The 18,387-nt window shown below is 36.5% G+C and overlaps 1 protein-coding gene across 2 annotated transcripts; it reads left to right on the forward strand.

Annotated features, from left to right (window-relative positions):
- Positions 1–1,626: 1,626 nt before the first annotated feature.
- On the forward strand, positions 1,627–18,387 carry pbx2 (pre-B-cell leukemia homeobox 2). 2 transcript variants are annotated; one of them, XM_015601422.3, is made up of 9 exons: positions 1,627–1,917; positions 4,736–4,809; positions 6,507–6,751; positions 10,844–11,034; positions 12,089–12,224; positions 13,767–13,908; positions 14,916–15,010; positions 16,103–16,159; positions 17,607–18,387. In XM_015601422.3, exons 1-9 carry the CDS (start codon positions 1,685–1,687, stop codon positions 17,679–17,681), a joined length of 1,248 nt encoding a protein of 415 aa, XP_015456908.1. In that variant the 5' UTR covers positions 1,627–1,684; the 3' UTR covers positions 17,682–18,387. The 2 variants fall into 2 exon arrangements, with proteins under 2 accessions (XP_015456908.1, XP_015456909.1); XM_015601423.3 differs by lacking the exon at positions 16,103–16,159 and having other exon boundaries at positions 1,629–1,917.

Consider the following 18,387-nt stretch of genomic DNA (forward strand, 5'->3'; position numbering starts at 1 on the left):
ACATGCCCCTAACACCCCCCCCCCACACACACACACACTCCAGCAAGAACATAGCAGACGTATGTAGTCTAGTATGAAGATGATCCGTGCAGAGACTCAAGAGAACTCCAGACAAACTCCAGTCCAACTAAGCTTTAACTTTAATATATTTACTTTATTCTACTAAAATACATTCATTTACAATCAGCATATATGCAGCTGAAACAGGGAACAGCCTAGTGCATCCCAAATTATATTATCAACATTAACTTTTTAATAATAGAACATTATAGTCATTATAGCTTTTAGAAACATGTGTTTTGGGGAAGGTGGGTTTGGGGGGGTAGTGCACTATAGCACATTACTACATTACTTTTACTTTTATACTTTCAGTAGTTCTGAAACCCGTACTTTTACTACACTTTTACTTAAAGAGTAAAAAGCTTGAGTTGATACTTCAACTTCTAGTATTTTAAACCCTAATGTCTATACTTCTACCTATAGAATAATAAATGTGAATACTTTTCACACCTTTGTGTGATAGTAATAACATATTATATTCAATAGCATAGCAAAGAATAGCATGTTGGCTTATGATCAAAATTCAAATGTTGTACTATTATAAAGATGATTCTATTATAAACTAAAAATAGACATGTCTCAGACACTCATCATATGAACACATTTAAGGGAGACATATAATATTCAAAACTCAGTTTTTGCATACTTTTGTATTTTTTTCTTATTAGGTCTCGATTGCCCCTATAAACACTTTAAGCACCAAAAATACCCATCCTTCTGTTTTCTGTGAATCAGCTGAAATAGTTTGGTGTCAGGAATTAACTGCTTCTATGAGCTATTTGGATGCTCATCAACCCTCACCAGAACCATCCCATCCACTAAATCAGTTGATGGCCCATCATCTCGGTCTGCTGGTTGAGAACCTCAAACAGTACACAGCAGGATTATCCATTAGGGGGAGGGAGGGATCAGTACCCACTGTTCATGGCAAGTTGGCAGACAAAGGGAGATGTAAGTACTTTCAAACAATATGTTTTGTGTTTCTAATACAGTTAAGCATGAACCAGGAGTGGCATAAAGTTATCCATAAGCAGTGTGTAAGACTGGTGGAGGAGAACATGCCAAGATGCATGAAGACTGTGAATGAAAATCAGGGTTATTTCACCAAATATTGATTTCTGAACTCTTAAAACTTGTTTTCTTTGCATTATTTCCATTATTGTCTGAAAGCCATTTCTCATTTTCTGTAAATAAATGCTCTAAATGAAAATCTTTTATTTGGAATTTGGGAGAAATGTTGTCTGTAGTTTATAGAATAAAACAACAATGTTTGTTTTACTTAAACATATACCTATAAATAGCAAACCCAGAGAAACTTATTCAGAAACTGAAGTGGTCTCTTAATTTTTTCCAGAGCTGCTGTGGCTGTATAACACAAACACACAGCTGAGTTAAATGTCTAACAGGAGATTTCTACTACAGTATATTTAAGCGTTTTTTTTTTTTTTTTTTTTTACAGTATAACCTGTTTTATTGTTCTGCCAGAGGTGGAATTAATGGGTAGGGGAGCCCAGTGTGATACCCTATCCACAGGAGGGTGTGTGTGTGAGGGGTGTGTGTGTGAACTGCTGCTGCACACACTGAGGAGGAGAGCTGGCTGGTTCAGATTAATGTGCCGCTCAGGATGTTGCAGCAGCAGCCTATTACAGGCAACGGGCCCAATCCAAGCCGGGGGCTCGGGTTGAACGCTCACCCGGGAATGCACTCTCTCAACCCGATACACCCGCAACACCGCCCCGATGGAGAGCCGGGCCTGGACGGGACAGAAAACGGACATGAAAACCGGCGAGACATTGGGGACATTCTGCAACAGATCATGACCATCACTGACCAAAGTTTAGACGAAGCTCAAGCAAAGTAAGTTAAAGGAATTAAAAGGCGATTTTGGCTGTGTGCCTGAAAAAGAAAGTTTGGGCATTAACTAGTAACTACCTATAATAGCTGTTTATTTATTTGTTTAAAATGTAGTTAAGCTAGTTAAATGGTTAGTTTAACAACTATTTAGGCACTTAGAAGTGTTTAACTATTTATTTTACCTGCTAAAATCTGATTTATAATGTTATAACCTGAAAAAACAACAAGGATTTTCAGCTCTGCATTGTTTACATGGGTGAAATTCTATCTAGCTAGTTAGCTTAGCATAGCTAAAGCTAGTTTACCAGGCAGCTAAACAAGGCTTAGGGCCAGATTTGTGTATATTTTAATACAATACAGTAGCTACATTATACAAATAAAGATATAAGTATTTGTTTAGATAGTGGACGTGAATTAAAGGGGTGTCAAACATAGCAATGCTTTATAGCTAGCTATTGAAAGAAAGCAGGGAACGTAGCGTTAGCATAGCTAAGCTAAGCTAGGCTAGTTAGCTTAGCTATATACAGCTCTGGAAAAAAAATAAGAGACCACTTCAGTTTTGAATCAGTTTCTCTGATATTAGGTTTATGTTTGAGTAAAATGAACATTGTTGTTTTATTCTTTAAACTACGGACAACATGTCTCTCAAATTCCAAATAAACATATTGTCATTTAGAGCATTTAATTGTAGAAAATGAGAAATGGCTGAAATAACAAAAAAAGATGCAGAGCTTTCAAACATCAAATAATGCAAAGTAAACAAGTTCATGTTCATAAAGTTTTAAGAGTTCAGAAATCAATATTTGGTGGAATAACCCCGGTCTCCTCCACAAGTCTTACAAACTGCTTTTGAATAACTTTATGCCACTCCTGGTGCAAAAATTCAAGCAGTTCAGTTTGGTTTGATGGCTTGTGATCTTCCATCTTCCTCTGGATTATATTTCAGAGGTTTTCTATTTAGTAAAGTCAAAGAAAGTCATAATTTAAGTGGTCTCTTATTTGTTTCCAGAGCTGTATGTTTGCTGCTGTATTAATCAAGCCATGATAGTTAGCTACTTAACCTATCTATTAGTTTAGTATTTATCTCTCTATACAGCTAACGTAATTAAACAGCTAGCTAACTCCATACACTATTCATTTGAAGAGAGAGAACTTATTACATTTAGAATATTCAGAAATTGGTCTGGGCTCTTATGGGCTAATGTCTTCAATATAACATTTACAATGTAAAAACGTAAAAATAAAGAAAACACACATTGAATGAGAAAATGTGTGTCCAGACTTTGGGCTGGCACTGTATGCTGTGGTTGAATAGCATAAACACACAATGCTGTATTAGCTATCTACAAGATGTATGTAAATCTACTACAGTATATTAAAGCTTTTCTACAGTGTAACCAGTTGTATTGTCCTGCCAGAGGTGGAAACAATCACTAGGGGAGCAAACTAACTACCTAGATAGCTGTTTGTTTACTGCTTAACATATAAGCTAGTTAGTTAACCTAGCTAGTGTTTAACTGTTTATTATAGGTGCCAGAAAGCTGGTTTATAATGTTATAAACTGGAAAAAAAAACGGAATAAAACATGGATTTTCTGCCTTGTACAGCATGGTTCTACATTGTTTACATGGGTAAAATCTATCTAGCTAGTTAGCTCATTTTAGATAAAGGTAACCAGCTTCTGTGTATATTTAACTAATACAATACAGTATAATATATTAACCCGTTCAGACCTTGCATATTTTTTTGGTTTGTTACACCTAACACTAATTGAGCCCTAAATATTTGTTTATTCATATATAATTTTACTTAGTTAATATATCGTTGCTGTCCAATGTAAAACTAGGAACTCAAAAAACAGCAACTTTTCAAGACAGAGAGAAAGCCTCCTTAATATTAAATTGAATTAATTGTAAAAATATATATATTTTAGAGAATTCATCAGAATTCATATTTATCAAGGAATTTTAATACAATCTAAGGGACAGTTAATTAGTGTGTTTAAAATAGTTAGATAATAAACTAAAATTATACAGTGACCACATGTGTGCCTTACAGACAAAAAACATTATTCTTAACTATGCTTTAATTTATTAATTAAGTTTGAAATGGATGAAGACATTTGTTTAGCTAATAAAAGTGAACTGACTTAAATGTGTGTCTAAACACAGCAATGTTTTATAACCTAGCTATAGAAAGACAGCAGAGGGACGTAGCGTTAGCATAGCTAAGCTAGAATAGATTAGGCTAGTTAGCTTAGCTTTGTAGCTTAGCTTAGCTATGTATGTATGCTGCTGTATTAAACTAGCTAGCGTTAGCCATCCAAGCTAGCTAACCTCTCTTAAGTATTTATCTGTATTTACATTTGATTAAATAGCTAACGTTAAGTCCATGCAATATGTAAAGCTCAAATTCTTCAATTTCTTTATAAGCGCAAGAAATGTCATTTAAGCCGCTAAAACTGTAGATTTAATTAACTTTATTCACTGATATGTAAGCTAAGCTACCTATATTATATCTAAGCTAACAGGTCAGCTAGGCTAGGCTCGTTAGCTTAGCCTAGCCTAGCCTAGCTGTGTATGCTGCTGTAGTAACCATCCTAGCGTTAGCTAGCCAAGCTAGCTAACTTATCTAGACTAGTATATATCTGTATTTATAGCTAATTAAATAGCTAACTCCATACACGATTTAAAGCTCAAAACCATCCAGTCCTGTATAGCCTCAAAATGTCATTTAAATCGCTAAATCTGTACATTTAATTCACTTTTTTTCACTGAAATGTAAGCTAAGCTAACGCAGTGTTGTTGGTGTGTCCCCGCAGAAAACACGCGTTAAACTGTCACCGAATGAAGCCGGCTTTGTTCAGCGTGCTCTGCGAGATTAAAGAGAAAACAGGTGAGTTCAACAGCTAAACTAAAACTTCTGTAAAGTCTCAGCTTTCATTTAACTTCAGGTAAAAGTTCTACATTAACTCGCTGTAGCTGAATGTGGAGGGGCTGTCTCAGAACAGCAGCAGCGCCATATTGAGCTGCGCTCCTCGGAACAAAGCCAGAGATTCAAAGTCTAAAATAAAATATAAAAGTGATTTAAAAAGTTTTCTGTCTTAATTTAATCTACTTAATCCGTTTTTCAATAATCTCCTACCTTTATCTGTTTGTCGGCTCTCCCTACTCGCATGTTGTAGCGTTATGTAGAAGTTAATTGTTCAGTATAATTGAAAAGTTACTTTATTTCAGTAAATCAGATTAAAATAGAAAACTCATATTATATAGATGTATTACACACAGAGTGATATTTTAAGGGTTTATTAATTTCATTTTTGTTTTTAAAATCCCAAAAATCAGTGTCTCAGAAAATTTGAATATTATCGAAGACCAATCTAGGACAGTGTGGGCAGTGTGCCAAGTCCTGCTGGAAAATAAAATTCTCATCCCCATAAAAGTTGTCAGCAGAGGGAAGCATGGAAAGTGCTGTAAAATGTTCCTGGAAAACACTGCACTGACTTTGGACTTGACACAGTGGACCAACACCAGCAGATGACATGGCTCTCTAAATCATTACTGACCATCAGAGCATTTTGCATTTCATTTGTAAATCAAGGGAGCAGAGTCTAGAGGAAAAGTGGAGAGACGTACAGTTCAAGCTGCTTGAGGTCTAGTGTGAATTTTCCACAATCAGTGATGGTTTGGAGAGACATGTCATCTGCTGGTGTTGATCCACTGTGTTATATCAAGTCCAGAGTCAGTGCAGTTTTGTTTTCCCACAAAATCTTACAGCACTTAATGATTCCCATTGCTGACACCTTTAATGGAGATGCAGATTTCATTTTCCAGCAAGAATGTATTTTTGTACAATCCCTAGTGCTGCCACAGCCAACCATGGCCATTTCTCTCAGGGAGTATAATTGGTCTCACTCTCTCAGGGTGCCTAGGATGGACCTCCCTCTTTCCCCATCACTCAGCACGATGCGACACAGTGTGGGTGTCTATTAGCTGATGTTGCAGACCTAACAGTTGGCGTTCAGCTGTCCAATCAAATTGCTTTTGCAGCAAGTTAAAAGGATGCCATTACATGCTTTATGCAACTCTCTGAGGAAGGAGTCGCAGTTTTTAGGCCCAACCCTTTTTAAAACTGTCTTAAAACAGTGCTTTTAGAGGTAATAACCTATTAGTTGTTTGGAAACTATGGTTTACTCAGTAACACTGTAAGCAATTGTCTTTAGAATAAAGCGTTGGGCATCAAACCAAGCACTAATAAAGCCAAAGTAGACCATTTTATGTCTTGAGGAAGATAATTTAGAGCTGGACAGTGAATTGTGGGCTAATAGTGAAAGTAATTTCTGGCATGGAATAATTGTGCTTCATCCAGTACATCCTCACTTTGCTAACCAATGTTCTGGTTACTGAATGCAATTAGATACTCACAGCTTTGTCCAAAATGGATCACATTTAGTCTGTCTTCTCAAGACAGTAGAGTAACAGTAACTCCCAACAAAACCTTTAATGAACATGTGTCCCAATTGAATATTGACCACTGACTGCTGAACTGTTGTAAGTAATGGTTACTAATGACCATCTTAATGGTTTTTCCAGGTCTTTCCATGCGAAATGCACAGGAGGAAGAGCCACAAGACCCACAACTCGTGCGACTGGACAACATGCTCCTGGCCGAAGGCGTAGCTGGGCCGGAAAAAGGCGGCGGAGCAGCTGCGGCCGTTTCGGCAGCAACCAGCTCTGGGAGCATGTCTCCAGATAGCTCTCTGGAGCACTCGGACTACAAGCAGAAGCTGAGCCAAATTCGCACAATCTACCACACAGAGCTGGAGAAATATGAGCAGGTACATTTCAGCCCGTCAGCCGTCAATCACTGCTCCGCACAGCTGCCGTCCCTGAGACTATGTTTAGAAAGCAGTCTCTAATGCCCCAGTCACATTTGTTGGTGAAAGGGAAGTTGAGTCAATAAAATAAAAGGAAAGGCTGAAGCAAATACATGAAATAGAATAGTAGTCAAAGTAGAGGTCTGCTTTTCATTGATAGTCTTCCCTGTTGATTAAGTATGGGCTTCAGGGTCACTTTGTTCTCATTTATTTGGAAATGATCATGGAAATCGGTGTGATTCAAATGCAAATTGAAGAGATCAGCTTTCATTGTGAGGGCTCAGCTGGTGATCTGAGATCAGTGTGTTGATGAAACCCACACACTTAACATAAAAGGTGCATAAAATGGAACATGTTCTTCCCATTTTGCTCTTATAAAAAAAAAAAACCCTCTGTAATAGAGATGTGAGTGTTAGGAACCTTTTAAAGGTCAAAAGTGTCTTCAGTTGATGCAAAGGTTCCTTACACTTACATCAGGGCTGCAACTAATGATTAATTTGCTAGATGACTTATCTGGCGATTATTTTACTAATTAGTCGATTAGTCAATAATTTCTAGTTTCTGCCATGCCATCCAACTCTGCTTGTTGTGGCTGTTTTTTTAGCTTCTTTATTGCTTTTCAAATGTCCAGAACTTAGTCCTTTCAATGTTAAAACGCTGCTTTTTTGTCAGAAAAGGCGTGTGATCTCTTGTCTTTTAGTCTTTTTAAGTTGAGGGCTGGCTACCTTACTTCTATTGTGTTTCTGTCCAAGTAATTTGTGTAGTTTCTACAAAATAACGATAAGTCGACCTTTAACATTTAGAGTCGTCAAATTTATATAATCTTTGTGATCATAATCGTTTCAGCCCTAGTTTACACACCTATATTGCAAACATAATTTTAAATCAACCAAACGTACTGCTTCTATGGCATTAATCAAAGAAACACTTAAAGCATTTATTATGTGTAGAGGAGTCAAGGAAAAATGTGTCCTGAATCAGCTGTGATTCACTGAAAAGGACCATTACTGTGGCTCTGGCCCAGGACACATGCTCATAAAGCTTTGTGTTTTAATTTATCAATGGAGAAAATCTATTTTAAAGTAGAACACATATGTCAGCTCATTACTGAGTCAATTCAGTAATTTAGCACTACACGATAATCTCAGGATCTGACACATTTTATTATTAAACATTAAAGATTCATTTTAGAGCTACTATAATAATTTTCTAATTATAGTTTTAGTTGATTTTTGGTTTAGTGTCCATGTCTGCACAGATGCTTTAAAAATCATATGGTCATGAAAATTTGCCTTGAAGGCATTGAAAAATCATGGAAATTTATTGGTTAAAACGTGTATGAACCCTGTAACCTTAACTAAAGACTCATAAATCAGCTCCTTCACATGGGTATAAGAATAGATCTGACATGGTTTTAGCCCAGATTTATAGAAAATGAAAAAGTAGAACTCAAACTACACTTTTTATTTGCTTATATAAGCACTTGAGATGCAGTTTTTCACAAAAGCTAACTAATTTTATGTGTCATTTTGTTTTTAGGCTACCTGAAGTGAAAAAAACATAACATAAAAAGAATCATTAAAAAAAAACAAAAAAAAAATTAATTAGTGTAATTTGTAGATTTGACGATATAAACTGCTACTAGAACTAGGCTAGTGTAATATACAGGATATGGATGACTGTATGATAAAAAGGCCTGTGTAACATCTGGAACATGTAGCTTTGTCTCATTTTTATTGCCTTATGGGAGGGGAAAGAAAATAAAATTATATATATATATATATATATATATGTGTGTCATTTAGCAAACAAATCAAGATGTTATATTTTATCTGTATTGCCTACCCTGTGTTTGATTATAGGTGCTCCTATCTGTGTTGTCTCTAGATTTAAATATGAACTACAGCCAGATTTTAGCTTTGATTCTCAGTTTAGGTATTTGTGCTGGTTGGTGTAAGTCTGGAAAGTTTGAGGGAGTAAGTGTCAGCAATTGGAAAAGTAGGGGGCATCTTGTACCAAAGTAAAGTACTATTTCTGTTCATCATTAAACTAGTTGTTCATTATTTATCAATAAGATCTAGTTTAGTTAATCAGAATTTTTAATTAAAGGTCATATTGCTCAGAACTAGATGAAAAGTGAAGGCAAATTGAGTATTGAAACATTTTTACCTCCTGATCTGGGCTAAGACAAGTTGTATCAAACATTATTTTAAATATATAAATATATGTAATGTAGTAATGAATAGTAATGGATGGAAAAGCCAATGAGAAAAAGCAAATAAGAAAATGTAAATAATGGTCAAACATTTCTATATACAGTTTCTAAGTGGAGTTTATAGTAGAAACACAATCCAATGCGCTTGTGTAAAGCTGATCACACCTCACATCCAAACATTGGTTCCTCTTTACTGTTTCAGCACAGTCAGCTCTGAAAACAGCCTGTGCTCTGCTTCTTAGTTTGTTTTGCTGTCTTCCTCTCCTAGTAATTATGTGAGTTCGGTGGGGCAACATCCTTTATTGTGTAGTGTGTGCTCCCAGACTGTTTAGAGTGTATGTGTGAAAAGTTTAAGATTAACAGTCTGTTTATAAGTCACGTTGTTTGCCTAAGGCCATACTGGTTTACCCAGAGCCAGAATAAGTAATAAAAGGAATCTGGTCCTAGACCGGCGCTTCTAAATTCATAAATATTTCACTGTGAATTAAAGCCAGATTTTACCTTTGATTCTCAGTCTAGATCTCTGTGCTGGTTGGTTTTTGTCTGGAAAGTTTGAGGGAGTAGGTGTATCCTCCTGCTCAAAAAAATAGGGCATCTTGTACCAAAGTAAAGTACTGTTTCTGCTCTTTATAAAAATAGCTGCTTATTGTTCATCATTAAGATTAGTTTAGTTAAAGTTCACTTAATTATGATTAACATAATTTTGCCCGAAACTAGATGGAAAGAGAGGTTGAAATTGAAATTGAAAAAAATCTTCTAATCTGGACTTAGAAAAGGTGTATAAAACATTTAGACTGGTGCTTCTAAATTCATCCAGGTCTTAAATGGTTCTTACTTTTTCTTTTTATCTTATTTTACCAGTTTCTGCCCACTAGCTAGAGCTCCCTCACTAGATTGGGCAATATGGCGCTAAAATAATATCACAAAATTTTAGGGTATTTTTGCGATAATATTTTTGGCGATATGATATAATTTTTTAAAAATACTTTTTTTAAAATATTGCAGGACCAATACTATTGTGACACAATAAATATGATAAACTTTATATAGTACAAATATAAGATTTTTTTTCAATGCATTCAGTAGAAACGAAAAAAATCAGTTGACTTGACTGTTGTAGAAAATATTAGTGTAATAAAATAAAAGAAATTAAGTAATGCAACATCAGAAATCTATATCTATATTTATTGCATGCATACAACTCCAAAAAAACAGTTAAAACTAAATATAACAAATAAAAAAAATACAAAATGCACTGCTTTCATGAATATTTGAGGGTTTTTTTATTGTGTCAAAGATTTTGCTGAAATTATTGCATACAATACGGTATGGCACATCCTTAGCTCCCACTATCTCACAACATCTCTCTCAGTATTAGAATGGAGAAGGCTATGAGCATGACCTGCTGCTAATTCAGAATCATTGTACAGCTCAGCACGCTTGAAGGAGAACACTAATTGCACTTACTTAGCATTAGCATTAGCATTGCTCTGCTCTGTTTAATGGGGGAGAAGGAGGGCAGTCCTACCCAACCAGAGAGAAAGTGAGGCTAATTGTGCTTTCTAGGACTTGTAACCATGGTTACTGTGGCATCAGCAGGGATTCAACCTGTAATCCCATGTGGATAAGGACAGCGCTTAGACAGTAGGGCCACTCTCATCCTTTTGTGGCTTATTTTGATTCCCAATGAGACCATGTTTTAACCACATACATACACTGTGTGTTCAAATGTGAATGGGCACCCCATTCCAATAAACTTAGGACATGTTCAGCTAGTTTAAGCTGTAATACTAAGTCATTTCATCTGTGTGTGCGTGTGTATGTTTTGTGCTTTTCAGGCATGCAGTGAGTTCACGACTCACGTGATGAACCTGCTACGTGAGCAGTCGCGCACACGGCCCGTCTCCCCACGTGAGATCGAGCGCATGGTGGCCATCATCCACCGCAAGTTCAGCTCCATCCAGACCCAACTTAAACAGAGCACGTGTGAGGCCGTCATGATCCTCCGCTCGCGCTTCCTGGATGCCAGGTGTGTGATTTTTATTTATTAATTTACTCATGTATTTATTTGTCATGGGTGTACAACCATGCCCACATACTGATGGCAATATTTTTAATACACCTTCTCATTTAATGTTTTCCATTATTTAAGTCATTTCCTCATTAGTAGATAATAAAGACATGAAACCAATTAAGTAACACATATGAAGTTATGTAAAAAAAAGTGTTTGTCCTCCACAATCCCCTGACCTAAACCTGTTCAACTGAGATGGTAATTTGGGAGGAGTTGGATCACAGCGTAAAGGACTATTCATTTTGAATTTAATCTCTTACAAAGTACCTGTTAAAAGTTTTAGAAGTCCAGTCAATAATCGGAAATGGTACAAAGTTTTACAGAATTTTGTAATAAACTGTAATAAACCAGAGCCTTTAAGGAAAACAAATGTACTAAAAACGGAGAAAAGTCATTTTAGTATTTACAAAAAAAAACAACAACACAATTTTAGTATTTATGGAAAATATTAACAAAAAATGATTATATTGTGTATATATATATATTGTATATAGACTTGAGCTCAGTCACAGTCTAACAGATAGAAGTGCAGTAATAATAAAAAAAAAAACATTAATAAGATGAGGAAAGAAACTGCTTGTCTGGGCCACACAACACGGCTACTGGACTACAAAAAAAAGAAGAAAAAAAAGGGGTGTTCTAAAACGTTTTACCTGTAGTGTAAGCTAACTTGAATATCCAAATATTCTTTTGGAACTTTTCTACTCTAGCAACCACCACAAAAATGATCATTGTCTTATGTTTTATTAAGTTACATGTTTCTGATGAGTATTCCACAGTTATTTTTTTAACGGAATTATTTTTAAAACTGAATGAATGCTTATTAAATAGTCAGTTAATTGGTTATGCATGAAGCTGCCTAATTTATCACACGTTGAATATTATGTGAGTAATTGATGAGGCAGGACTGGACTCATCTAATGTGTAAAATGAGGAAATTGTTGTGTGATGGTTAATTTTATTGGGAAGGCTGTTTGTTTACTCACATTTTCTGTTGTCGTGACGACAGACGCAAAAGACGCAACTTCAGTAAACAGGCCACGGAGGTTCTGAACGAGTACTTCTACTCTCACCTGTCCAACCCGTACCCCAGCGAGGAGGCCAAAGAGGAGCTGGCCAAACAATGCAGCATCACCGTCTCTCAGGTACAGCTTTCCTCTGCACACGAGGATTTCACATTCACCTATAGAGCTTCCCATAACTGCTCTGCACTGTCCAGCTAATGTGTACCATCGCCAAACTCTTATACATTATATGTATATAATGTAAGGGTTCTGTATCTATGTGTAATATGAACGAATCTGTCCCTGAAACGCCTCATGTTCACATTGATAAGTGTAGAAACGTCACCACCTTCACCAACAAGAAAAACCATCATATTTAAGAGACGACTTGTAGCTTTATAAAGGGAAATGGATGAGTTTGTTAGCAGCTCATATGTGGAGCATCTTTTGCTCGAGTGAAGAGCAAACAGCTGGTCTGAAGTACATGCTCAGGTTGAGGAGGTGAACCAAGCTGCACCAAGAGATGTGTGGGTACCAGAGAGAAGCACGTAGCGTTCTGATTCTGATAGGCCGGATACTTATCCGATTTAGGACCACATATGAAACAGATCCGGCACGCTCACACAGCCATGAAAAAATCAGATCAGTCACTTCAGCCTGGTAATGTGAACGTAGCCTCACATTCCTTAATCTAGTATCTTCTAACAGTCTTTGAAGAATTTAAACAATTTCTACACCTTTACACTAGGTGGCAATGTATGCATGTTTTTTCTGAGTTGATTGTGAAGGCAAAGGCCCAATCCCATTTCTCTTTTGTGCCCCTACCCCTTGTTTTTGAGTATAACCCTTCCTCTTGAAACAGAATTACAAAGGGAAGGGGTGAAATCCCCCCTAAGATTTGGGACAACCATTTAAGACCCTGATACAGATATAGCTATAGCAGTTTATTACATGTCTTCAGAAAGAAGGCAGGTAATAGCAATGAATGCTTATTGTCAATTCCTTAATTCCTCTGTGATGGGGAGCTGAAATTTTCTTTTCCACCTTAAATGCTGCATCCCCTGCTGTCTGTTGCACCATTTAAGGTGGAACAGGAATATTTTTTAGCTAGTTAGTGATTTTTTTTTTATGCTTGCTTTGAAGAAAATGGCCATGAAACATTGAAACTACACATTAAATGATGGTAATGTAGTGTTAATCTTAATTTTTAACAAGGAAAATACTCAAATTTAACGGTCACTTATTCCACCATCATGCCTTTGATTCTCATAGCCCTCTGTTTGGAGTAAGTCTCTCCAAAATCCCAGTTTAAAGGGCCATCCTAACAAGCCTAACAAGATTCAGGACACCCTAACTCTATAGGTTTGAACATGCAAACAGAGTAATATGCTAAGTGGCAGCACCAACGGGTTAAATGGGATTGGGCCTAAGTCTTGTCATTCAATAATAACAGCTCAAGCCAGCAGAGCGGAAACTGTATTAATGCACCCTATGCACGAAAGTATTAGGGCACATGCTTGTTTATTGTTTCTTCTAAATCAAGTCTGTTAAAGAGTTGCTACTACTTTTGTTGAGTAACTGTCTCTACTGACTACAGAAGGCTTTATGCTAGATTTTAGAGTTTTGTTATGTGGATTTGGTTGCTTATATTTGAGTTTCTTTATTGACTCTGGTCTACCGCAGGTGTCTAACTGGTTTGGCAACAAGAGGATCCGCTACAAGAAGAACATCGGCAAATTCCAGGAGGAGGCCAACCTTTACGCCATGAAGACGGCCATGGGCGCCACACAGAGAGAAGGGTCGCCACACACTCCAAACTCTACCGGTTAGTTCTGACCTCAATCCACACTCCGAGAAGAGTCAGTTTCTCTGATTTTGCTATTTATAGGTTTATGTTTGAGTAAAATGAACATTGTTGTTTTATTCTATAAACTACAGACAATATTTCTCCCATAAATGTTGTCATTTAGAGCATTTATTTGCAAAAAATGAGAAATTGCTGAAATAAAAAAGATACAGAGCAAAAAAACAAGTTCATAATCAGAAAGTTTTAAGAGTTCAGAAATCAATATTTGGTGGAGTAACCCTGGTTTTTAATCACAGTTTTCATGCATCTTGGCATCATGTTCTCCTCCACCAGTCTTACACACTGCTTTTGGATAACTTTATTCCACTCCTGGTGCAAAAATTCAAGCAGTTTAGCTTGGTTTGATGGCTTGTGATCATCCGTATTGATTATATTCCAGAGGTTGTTAATTTGGTAAAATCAAGGAAATTAGTAATTTTTAAGTGGTTTCTTATTTTTTTTTCCAGAGATGTATAATGCTTTTTTTAAATGTCAGAGCTCTCAGTATTCTACCAGTAAAATCTGGAGCTATTTTAGATTGTAAATGATGTAAAAATAGTAATAGTTCTTTCCATGGGTAGCATTGTAAGCCTGATGGGAGCATGAGCTAAAAGAGCTGTATTTGGGAATGCGGGGGGTAAATGGAGGTGGGCTATTCAAAAGTTTTTGCATATCATGTTTCACTACATTTGGGAGTTCACCTTTAACGTTGGACTGAACAAAAATGTTAACATATTATGTAAGCCCTAAGATATTTGCTAGAATTTACTGTTTTGCATCTGATTGGATTTTATTAAATAACTAAAATAATGGTTAATTCGAGTTATAATATGTCTCATGTTGATTATGATAAGCTATAAAAGACTACATTACAAATATCCTACAAAAAGTACATGTAAATATTTTGTCATAACTGCATTTACATTATTTTTATGAATAACTTTGTGTATCTGTAACCCATCTCTCATCTCTCACCTCTTTTACAGGCTCAGGTTCCTTCTCTCTCTCAGGGTCAGCTGATCTCTTCCTTGGAGTTCCTCCAGTGAATGGAGAGCAGCCTGGCTACCACATGGGGGGACAGGTAAGACCGTTTTTAATGTTACTGTGTTGTTGATTTTGGGTTGCGTGCTGTCATTTCAAGTGCATGCATGCAGGTGCTCATTGGGTCACCATGGTTTTGGCTTGTGTGTTTTGTGTACCGTATTTTCCGCACTATAAGGCGCGCACTGGATTATAAGGTGCATTATCAATGAACGTCTATTTTCTGATCTATTTTCATACATAAGGCGGCCTGGATTATAAGGTGCATTTAAAGAGACACTATGTTTCCCTTTTAATTTAGTAGGTATTGCCGTTCGTCCTGTGTAGCTTGTTTTAACACAGCAAACACGCAGACTACAGTACAATATACTCACCTCTGAACAACAAAAGAGCTAGCGCTGTAGTTAGCGGCTAATGCTAATGCTGCTGCACCCAGCCTTAGTGCCGGAGAAACTTCACTAAAAACTCACCCTTATAATGCTGTACTTCAGAGGAGTGGCTTTACTGTTCCTTAGTACCCGACTGGTAGAATTCATACATAAGGTGCACCGCATTAATAATAATGTTTTTTTATTTTTGAGAAAATGAAAGGTTTTTAAGTGTGCCTATAGAACCTCTTCTATACATAATAATTTGGAATAATGCATTTTGAGTTTTATTGTTGAAGAATAAACTGTTATAATTGGGAGGTTTGTTAAAAAAATCGATTTATAGTTTAACAGATTACAATAAAAGAATGACTTTTATTATACTGACTGTCATTTGCTTCGACCATTTAGGAAAATCATGCACAATTTGCATAATAATTTGGAATGCAATGATTCGACTGTACCCAAAACGTCTGAACACCAAACACCTTTTTTTTTTTTTTTTTTTTTTTTTTACGGGTTAAACCTAGTTTTGAACAGTTTCTTTGTTTTCTGAAATTTACTAAAAAAAAAACTAAAATCTGATTTTTGTGGAAAAAGATTATTTTTTTAGGCCATAATTGCCCAGCACTATTTTGAACCCTTATCTGTTTTTTCCTCTTTCACATGACTGTGTGTGTGTGTGTGTGTGTGTGTGTGTGTGCACGTGTGTGTGTGTGTGTGTGTGCACCCCTAAACTTCCTTGTCCTCTCTCTCTCTGGTAGGACTCAGTCTCTCATTCCCGCTTTTCAGAAAGACTTTATAGTCCCAGAGAGAGCCGGGTGAGGAGCCCATTACATGCATGCTCATACCTGCTTCATAAACTCACACTGGCCATGCTGGTTAAAGCCAAGCTTTAACATGTTTTTTTTTTTTTTCTTTTTTTTTTTTATTTGTTGGTGTTTTTTGTAAATTTATTATTCATCTAACAAGTCTGTAGCATGTAGTCATTTAGCATTGATAGTCTACTTCAAATCAGGGTTTAATTTATTTGGAAAGTTAAAAAAGCATTAAAACCTCTTAAACTGTTTAAAAGCTTTCAATGACGTCACTTACGGACCATGCCCGTTTATCTACTGTTTTATCTACTGTTATCTTAAGCCTCTCCCCTTCGTGTGTCTCGTCTGGTTGGTGGAAATGCTACAGTAATATAAAGCAGAAATGAATATAGCACAAAAAGTAGGCAAATTTGCTCAACCTCAACACATACTCCGCTCTGCTGCTCATCCCACAAATGCATGTTCCTTACAACTGTGGCTCCATTTAAAAGGGAAATTCAGGGGCACTGAGTGATGTATGGGTTTAGAGCCAGGGCAGTATGGAGAGCTGATTGGCTGAGCTGCAGCAGCAGTGTGCTTCCGATAGCGGTGAGGCGCAGATGGTTGGATGTCAGCCGTGGGCGGTATTATAGATTGACTGATCTGCATATTGTTATGTGTCCATTTAAAAGGGAAATTAACTGTCTTTCCAATGGTATAAGATAATATAATTTCCTTACAGCCTTTATTTTCATAAAGACTGTATTACCAAAAAGCATTGTTGCAACAAAGAAATAATCTACCAAACACAAATTTCCTCACTTTTTGTGCTATGATTATTTCTGCATTATATTATTGTAGCATTTCCACCAATTAGATGAGACACAAGAAAGGAAGGAGCTTAAAGGGCCACTAAACCTCCTGATTTTTGCTGACTCCACCCTTGGTTCAAATTAGATAAATGCTTTAAAAAGGGGGGTGGGGGTGGGGGGGGTTAATTTGGGAGGGGCACTGGGTGATGTATGGGTTTAGGGGCAGGGCAGGAGGGACTGCCGATTGGCTGAGCTGCCGAGGAGGAAATTACCACAATAAAAGTGTTTTTTTTTTTTTAAGGTTTTTATACAATTTAAGCAGGACTTGTATGTTTCATTAATTCAAATTGAACACATTTTAGATCTTAATGGAACAAAAATGGTTTGGGGTTTAGTGGCTCTTTATGTTACTTGTTTAAAAACAGTAAAGAAACAAATTTGCACGGTCATTGAGTGATATTAGTGAAAGCTTTTGGAAATTAAGGAGGAAGGGGAAATTAACAAGCTTTCCAACACTTTCCAGTTGTTGCAACAGAGAACTAATCTACCAAACACTAATTTTCTTACTTTTGAAGAGACTGATAATTTTTTTTTTTTTTTTGAGAAATGGCAGTTAACAGTCTCCCTCTCTCTCTTTTTGTGTGTGTTTGTGTGTACAGACTAATGGGAACTGGCAGGAGCAGAACACGCCCCCCTCTCCACCTGGAAGCGAACACTCGGATAACTCGGACTAATGGGCGTTACCTGGAGAGAGAGGGAGATCAGGACAAAGAAAAAGACGGAAAGAATGATGGTCACTCTTCTGCCCAAGTGCAGTTTTGTTTCTTTTTTTTTCTTCTGTTTTCTGTTCTGCACATTTATTGATCATAGTACATCACACTGCTTGGAGTGTGTGAGTGAGTGAGAGCGTGATTGGAGGGGAATGGATTGAAGGTGGGTTCATCATGGTTTTGGCCGTTTTCTTTCCCGTTTCGTTTCCGTTTTATTATTATATTAATATTAATATTATTTCGTCATCACTTCACTACTTCCACTACATGTTACTGCAATATTTGGGTTCTGAAGAGGGAACTTTTTAAAGCGCATTAAGACTGCTTTCTTTATGACTGTAGTGCTATTATTATTATTGTTATTGTTATCACTGCTATTCTAATCTATATTGTTTCTTTAAAGCTCAGATAGAGGTGAATTGGCATAGGTAAAGGGGGCAATAGAGAATAATCCAAAGATTGTTTGTTTTTTGTTTGTTTGTTTGTTTGTGTATTCTCTTTTTTACTGTGTGTACCTATTATTATTATTATTATATGAATGGGGTGTGTTTGCTGTCTTTATTTACGGTTTGAATGCGTATATCAACAGTGCTGTCTTTCTCTGTACAGTGAAACACCTGTATTCTCTACCTCTTTTACAATAAAGACTGTCTGTGTTACACATTCAGAA

Source organism: Astyanax mexicanus, chromosome 1 (assembly GCF_023375975.1).
Source record: "Astyanax mexicanus isolate ESR-SI-001 chromosome 1, AstMex3_surface, whole genome shotgun sequence".
Lineage (NCBI taxonomy): Eukaryota > Metazoa > Chordata > Actinopteri > Characiformes > Acestrorhamphidae > Astyanax > Astyanax mexicanus.

Coding starts and splice junctions, on each gene's coding strand:
- pbx2 (XM_015601422.3), top strand. CDS start 1,685: ATGTTGCAGCAGCAGCCTATTACAGGCAACGGGCCCAATCCAAGCCGG. Junction 6,752..10,843: donor AGCTGGAGAAATATGAGCAG/GTACATTTCAGC, acceptor TGTGCTTTTCAG/GCATGCAGTGAGTTCACGAC. Junction 11,035..12,088: donor TCGCGCTTCCTGGATGCCAG/GTGTGTGATTTT, acceptor TCGTGACGACAG/ACGCAAAAGACGCAACTTCA.